The sequence below is a fragment of the Pyrus communis genome, chromosome 13 (genome assembly GCF_041283825.1).
Source record: "Pyrus communis isolate YQ-2024b chromosome 13, ASM4128382v1, whole genome shotgun sequence".
Taxonomy (NCBI): domain Eukaryota; kingdom Viridiplantae; phylum Streptophyta; class Magnoliopsida; order Rosales; family Rosaceae; genus Pyrus; species Pyrus communis.
In genome coordinates, this window is record NC_142577.1 from 18,571,859 (window position 1) to 18,578,990 (window position 7,132).

Genomic DNA, 7,132 nt, shown 5'->3' on the forward strand with positions numbered 1-7,132 from the left:
GGAGCCCCAACACCTTAAGTTTGGGACACATGCATGTGTTTCCAAGTACACAAAGCCTAGATTGAGCCAAGAAACCCTCCAAATTGCTCAAAAACATTCCCCCAACCCAACATCCACAATCATTTGATCTATAATAACATAGAGAACCACACATAACACATACACATTGCTCAAAAATTAAAGCTTAGAACTTTGGGAGAAAAAAAAAAAAAACCTAAAAGGGCAACAAATGAAGTTGTTGAGGAGATTCTCCACAACCCAACAATTTCACAAAAACCAAAAAAACCCATGTAGGGATAATATAATATTTTTGTCAATACACTTTCTTTTTTGGTAAAATCAATACACTATTTCTTCAACCCCAAACATTCTTTGCCAGCGAAAGAAGAAAATAAAATAAAATAAATAAAACAAAATAAAACAAAGAAAGAAAAGCAGCAGAAAACAAATATAGTACTAGTACTAGTACCACAACGGCAGATGCATACAACATTCCCTTTATCTTTTTTCCATCTTTAAGTGCTTTTACTTTGATGGGTAGACCAAAATGGTGCAGAAGGATACAGCTATCCCTCTCCCTCTAGGGTTATACTGTACATGTACATCTCTGAATTTCTAAACATGGCCTTCACTTTGCTGACCGCGGGCAGCCTTTCCTCTGCTGACCCGGTCGTTTCTGGTCACAAGTTTAAAGCTAAACGACATGCCCGTTGCCCCATTATGTTGGGCCTGCCTTGAGCTTTGGGGTTAAATATTTCTTAATCAAAATTAAATCTCTCTCTCCTCTTGCACTTTATACTGTTCAAATTCGATACTTTGCTGTTGTTACCAAGAAGGAGGCCCTTTGGTTCAAAGGGAGAGAAGGGGACTCTCTCTCTCTCTCTCTGTCTGCCGCATTGTCTTGTTCTAAATTCAGAATCTCATCTCACTTCCACGCATTAAAGCGTTCTCTCTCTCTCTCTCTCTCTCTCTCTCTCTCTCACCAGTCTTTGAGCCTTCTTATTCTTCTGGATTTTGCTTCTTTGAGCCTACACCATTGAGTGTGTATAATAGCACAACACCAACAAAACAAGAAGACCCATTTGTTGTTTGCTCTCTTTCTTCCAGTATTTGCAGATTATTGGATTGTTTTTAGAGTTTTAGGATTGAAGAAGTGAGCTTTTTCATATTTGGGGAAGGGGGGAACAAACCCAGAAGCTGTATGAAGTAATAGTGAAACAATGAGAGATGAGAATTCCAAGAAGAGCAAGGTTTTTTTTCACTTTCTAATTCTGCTGGAAAAAGCATTTATTTTCCTGGAAATATATAATGAGTTTGTTTATGTTTTGATTTCTGGGAATTGTTTGCTGATTCTTTGTTTATTGTTTGGTGAAGCTCTCATGGTCAAAGAAAATGGTCAGAAAGTGGTTCAACATCAAGAGCAAAAATGAAGACTTTCAGGCAGATGATGTTGACCACGGAGGTGCAAATCCTTATTATTTTTGTTTTCTTTCCCAAATGGTTATTTCATATGATTGGTTTTTGCAATTATTATATAAATTTTGGGGTTTTGGTGGACATAATCTTAATTTAAGTACATAAAATCGATTTAAATAATAGCCTTGGATAATTGGAGTTTTTGTCTCACCAATGCCTCTGTTCTGTTTTGTATTCCTATTCTGTTGCTGCATAATTGTCCCATCTGTTTTGGCCTATATGTGAAAAATTTAAATCCTTTTGCATTATTGACCTCTCTTTCAGATTTATGTTTTAATATTTCAACTTAAAATTAAAGCATTTCCAATAATTTTGTTCTTCAGGAGGTGATCAGGTTGAATACAGGACTAGTTTCTCAGAGAGGGAACCATGCACAATTAAGAAAAGCAAGACAGAGAAGTTTAGCAAGAACACGGAGCGGGTTCGTCGGCGAAAAATGAATCTCGACCATCCTCGAATCATAGATGTAGAGAACCATAGGTAAAATGTCCATATATCTTCTTTTCAGTGTTGTTCTTATAAAGTATATTGTATCTCTAATGTGTTGCTTACAAGTTTTTTTTTTTATTTTTTAATTGGGGCAGCATTTTTGTTGCTACATGGAATGTGGCCGGAAGATCTCCCCCGAGTAATTTGAAACTGGATGATTGGCTTCATGCCTCACCTCCTGCGGATATTTATGTTCTTGGGTATGATTTCGCTGTTTTTATCTTATCGTCTTTCAAACAAACTCTAATTATTGGCATGTTGCTCATATATACATTATACTTCTCTCTTTCAGGTTTCAAGAGATAGTTCCTCTAAATGCTGGTAATATTCTGGGGGCAGAAGACAATGGCCCTGCCAAGAAATGGTTGGCTCTCATTCGGAAGACCTTAAACAATCTTCCCGGGACCAGTGGGGGTGGCGGGTGCTATACACCATCTCCCATCCCACAGCCAATTGTAGAACTACATGCAGATTTTGAGGGATCAGCTAGGCAGAAGAGCTCGTCTTTCTTCCAACGCCGATCATTTCAAGCAACCCACAGCTGGAGAACAGAGAATGACCCTTCAACCTCACAACCTCGACTTGATCGAAGGTTCAGTGTTTGTGATCGGGTGATCCTTGGTCACAGGCAAAGTGACTATGGTCCCAGGCCAAGTGAATATGGTCACAGGCCAAGTGACTATGATCCCAATTTCAAATGGGGTCACAGACCAAGTGACTATTCAAGGCCGAGTGACTACTCAAGGCCAAGTGACTACTCTAGGCCGAGTGACTATTCTAGGTGGGCATCGTCTGATGATGATAACGGACCAGGCGATTCACCAAGTACCGTGTTATTTTCACCAATGTCCTATGGCGGATCTGCGTCCAATGATGGATATAGAATGCCGGGGCGTTCGAGGTACAACTTAGTTGCAAGCAAGCAAATGGTTGGCATATTTCTCACAGTATGGGTCAGGAGTGAACTGAGGGATTCTGTTAAAGACATGAAAGTATCATGTGTTGGAAGAGGATTAATGGGTTATCTTGGAAATAAGGTACTGAATCACTTAGTTATGGTTGTTTTTTTTATTCTTTTTTATGCATTCTTCAATCTAAGCAACAAAGATAATTTTCTGTTTGCATTTCCAGGGATCCATATCAGTGAGCATGTCTTTGCACGATACAACCTTTTGCTTTGTTTGTACTCATTTAACCTCCGGACAGAAGGAGGGTGATGAACTAAGAAGAAATTCTGATGTCATGGAGATCCTTCGGAAGACAAGGTTTCCAAAAGTTAATGGCTCTGGTGCTCTGAAATCCCCAGAAACAATCCTGGAGCATGAGTAATTTTTTACCTTAGCAACCATTGATTGCATAGTTTCGTTGTAGGCGTTCAGCAGTTGGTATATGCCACTTGTTCTAATTATGTTTTTTCTTGACTTCTTATCTAGTCGAGTTATTTGGCTTGGGGATTTAAATTATCGAATTTCCCTCTCTTACCGCTCTGCTAAGGCGTTAGTTGAGATGCAAAACTGGAGGGCCTTGTTAGAGAATGACCAGGCATGTTTCAATTCATTATACTTATTTTTTTTTAACAAAACCATTGTTACTACTTCAATAGGCAATTGACATTAGTTTTTGCAACAGTTACGGATAGAGCAGAAACGTGGTCGTGTTTTTTCAGGCTGGAATGAGGGGAAGATTTATTTTCCACCAACTTACAAGTATTCAACAAATTCAGACAGATATGCAGGGGATGATATGCACCCAAAGGAGAAACGTCGAACACCTGCTTGGTAAGACCGTCTTCCCTACTTTACGGAGAATTATGCATGAAATAAAATGGAAGATGAAGTGTAAACTGAATAAAAATGGATTGGCTATCCAAAATCTTGAAGTGCTGATTATTCATCTGTGAAGGTGTGATCGAATATTGTGGTATGGCGAAGGTCTCCAACAATTATCGTATGTCCGTGGGGAATCTAGGTTCTCAGATCACAGGCCAGTTTATGGCGTATTTTGGGCTGAGGTTGAGTCAAGCCAGAACCGGTTGAAGAAAAGCATGAGTTATTCTAGTTCCAGGATAGATGTTGAGGAGCTTCTTCCATATTCACATGGATATACCGAGCTAAACTTTTTCTGAAGGATGAGGGAACAATGATGACCCGCATCGGTCCTGCATTCAGGTATGCTCTCTCTTTCTCTTGTTTGTTCTGTGTGTGTCATGCCTGGATACAAAAATCACATGGTCGTCTGAGTGTACGTCACACTTGCAGGTTTTGTTTAGTTAAATAATTTAATTGTTCCTAAGGGTTCCCAATACCTATTGAGTAAGGGATCCTTCTAAATTCCCTTGAATTCTTGACCGCACATTTAGCCGTTAAATTCAGTAATGTATATCATACATTGAAGTACCCTAGAAATATCAGTTGAACAAGTACCAACTTTTGTTTTTGGTACGGATCCGTAATCAAATCGACTCTTTTTTCACCAGTTTCATGTGTCACACTCGAGTATTTTGCCCATCAGACGGTTCAAACATAGATTTTTATCCCGTTGAATATACCTAAAAATGAAAACTCATGCAATGAGAGGAATAATGCCTCCTTTAGTAAACCTGAAAGTGTCCAAATTTTTTCATTCTCTCTTTTTCTTCACAAGTATATATCTCTTGCTTATTTCTTGTTCTTATTCAGAATTTGGTCCCCAGTTGCAGTTGCAGGCGGGAATCACTTTGAAGAACACATCCATGTAGGGTTGATAGAGGCACTCCCTTAGCCCACAAATCGAAAAAGGTGAGTCTTCTTTTCTTTTATTGACCTTTTTTCTTGCTTTTTCTGTACATCCTTGAAGGGTTGGTTTGTCTAATTTGACCATCTTACTTTCTTCTCTTACCAGGTGCTAATTTTGCAATTTTGATCAGTTAACTCCACACATCAACAGAAAATTGTACAGTAACTACAGTTGGTTTCATAACTTGGTAGCAGTAAAAAAAAAAAAAAAAAAACAGTTTCAGCAGTCAGATTATTTGGTCATCCTGTTAACAGGCACTTAACCCACAATTATCAGGTACTATAGCTGTGTTAAAAAGTGTTTTTACTTCTGTTCTTACAGTAAATAATAATTAAATTTCCCTTAAGCTTACTTTTTTTGAAATTTTGTCTTGCAGGATAACCTCTGCCAATCAAAACTCGTCAAGTGGAAAAGATTATGTTTTTCTTTTAATTTTTCATGATTCTTTATTTGTTTAGGAATTAGGAAATATATGATGACTGAATGAAAGTGAAAAGAGTAAAAATAATGATTTGCTTACGTCCTTCTTGTTATAAATGCAAAGAAAATAGAAAGAGCAACAATGGTGTTTTACGAGTAAATTCCAAAAGCCTCCTGTTCTGACCGTTGTGGCAATTGATTTATACTGAAAAGTTACTCTGAGTGCTTTTACTTTTAACTATGTGGTGATAAACAGACTGGGGAAAGCATGAGTCAGTTTTTACAGGTTTGGCAGGTAAAATGGATGAGCAGCCATGATTTGGAAACTGATCTCCTCTTCTTTTGTAGTGGGGATGAATTTCCACATTTGTCTTTGCCAGTTTTCACTAAACAGTAGTAAGCATCACTTGGTAATTTTAAACAGAGAAACGAGTAAACTACGTAATGCCAAAATCTAAAATGTACACACGCGCCGCGCGCGTTTAATCTTCTTCGCATGCATTTGAAGTTTTGAACCCCCACCCAAGAAACAAAAAAGAAAAGAAAATTCTATTAAAATGTAAAGAGGATTGAAGAAAGAAAAATGTGCAATTAACTTGGAAAATAATCAGCCACTTATATATAAGGAGTTTTGTCCTTAAAAATATGTTAATCAGGGTTTGAAATGTAGATTTAGATATAAACAAACTTTTCCTTTTTTTTTTTTTTTTTTTTTTTTTTTTTAAATTCAGTATATGTGTTCTAAAAGATTTAGCACAAAACCGAGCACAATGACGTTTTAAGATTCATACAGTCGACTTTGGGTTGGTTTGGTATTGCTGTGCTTTGAAAAAAAATTGCTTCTGCTGTGCTGTAAGAATAAGCAGCTGTGAAATAAAGCAGCAGAGTGTTTGGTAAACCTTTTTGTAAAAGTGTTTTTCGAAAAAAAAAAAAAAGCAATATTATAGTGTTTGGTAACTTTTATGTAAAACACTTGTGATTGTGAAATAACAAAAAAAAGGTATAATACTAGATGTGTCATTAATTTAATTTTCTTAACAAATAAAGGTGAATTACTAAATATATTTTATTTTTAAAAGAAAAATATTTGTAAACTTTATCTTAAACATATAATCCAACGTTTAACAAGAAATCATAATCCAATGTTTAACAAGAAATCATAATCCAACATTCAACATATAATCCAACATTTATAATATCTATTTACTATACAACTATTACTCTTTATCTTTTCTTTTATTATGGAATCATAATTTTTTATTCTATTTTCTTCTCCAAGGTTCGGTTCTCCTCTTTTGCAAAACCTTTATTTTCTTTCCTCTTCCGCCCCCTACTCCCTCTCTAATCCTTCTATCTTTGTCTCTCTCTACCATATCCTTAGGAAGGCTGGGTCGCCAACAAATTTCACTCCCTTATCGAAGACCACCACCGCAGCAACACCAATCGCAATCCCTCAAACACAATCCCTGCTCTCTCGACGGAGATTTGGGAGAAGCTTGGTGACCAACTCGGTGACCGACTCAGTTGTCCATGGATGTGAATTGTTGACTTGAATCGAAGAGAGAGAGGATTTGAGTTGTCAGCTATAATCTAAATTGTGTATTGATCGGGTCTGATGGGTGCTACGGGGTCCAAACTCGAGAAGGCTCTCGGCAACCAGCTTCCGAAAGGTGAGTGATACTTCGGACTCGAGAATGTCGGCAATACTTGCTATTGTAACAGCGTTTTGCAGGTTTCGATTCTACATCCTCAAAATTCAATCATTTTATTAGTGAAATTTTGAAATTAGGGTTTTTATTTTATCGAAAGTCTGTAAATTTTGTGGTAGACGAGAATTACATGCAGCATATGAAAATTTTGAGTTGTGGATGTTTTGAAATTGAGTAACAGCGAAGAGACGGGTGAGGGTAGGTTTGGGAATTTGGAAGTTTCATTTAATGAACACTATTCATCTGTGTTTTGGCGAAAAGAA

At 37.1% G+C, this 7,132-nt stretch overlaps 1 protein-coding gene across 4 annotated transcripts; it reads left to right on the top strand.

Annotated features, from left to right (window-relative positions):
- The first annotated feature begins 720 nt into the window (after positions 1 to 720).
- LOC137738050 (type IV inositol polyphosphate 5-phosphatase 7) lies at positions 721 to 5,321 on the top strand. 4 transcript variants are annotated; one of them, XM_088683283.1, is made up of 12 exons: positions 721 to 1,250; positions 1,375 to 1,462; positions 1,800 to 1,956; positions 2,061 to 2,165; positions 2,258 to 3,002; positions 3,097 to 3,290; positions 3,399 to 3,507; positions 3,595 to 3,743; positions 3,868 to 4,133; positions 4,644 to 4,742; positions 4,846 to 5,016; positions 5,117 to 5,321. In XM_088683283.1, the coding sequence occupies exons 1-9, from the start codon at positions 1,221 to 1,223 to the stop codon at positions 4,088 to 4,090; spliced, it is 1,800 nt and encodes a 599-aa protein (XP_088539409.1). In that variant the 5' UTR covers positions 721 to 1,220; the 3' UTR covers positions 4,091 to 4,133; positions 4,644 to 4,742; positions 4,846 to 5,016; positions 5,117 to 5,321. The 4 variants fall into 4 exon arrangements, with proteins under 4 accessions (XP_088539409.1, XP_068333755.1, XP_088539410.1 ...); XM_068477654.2 differs by having other exon boundaries at positions 796 to 1,250; positions 4,658 to 4,742; XM_088683284.1 differs by having other exon boundaries at positions 796 to 1,250; positions 4,664 to 4,742.
- The last annotated feature ends 1,811 nt before the right edge of the window (positions 5,322 to 7,132 follow it).

What these genes read in the sequence shown, in the direction of transcription:
- LOC137738050 (XM_088683283.1), top strand. Translation starts at nt 1,221, where the DNA reads ATGAGAGATGAGAATTCCAAGAAGAGCAAG. An exon ending in ATAGATGTAGAGAACCATAG is followed by an intron (nt 1,957 to 2,060) that starts GTAAAATGTCCA and finishes TAATTGGGGCAG; the next exon opens with CATTTTTGTTGCTACATGGA. An exon ending in CCTTGTTAGAGAATGACCAG is followed by an intron (nt 3,508 to 3,594) that starts GCATGTTTCAAT and finishes TTTTTGCAACAG; the next exon opens with TTACGGATAGAGCAGAAACG.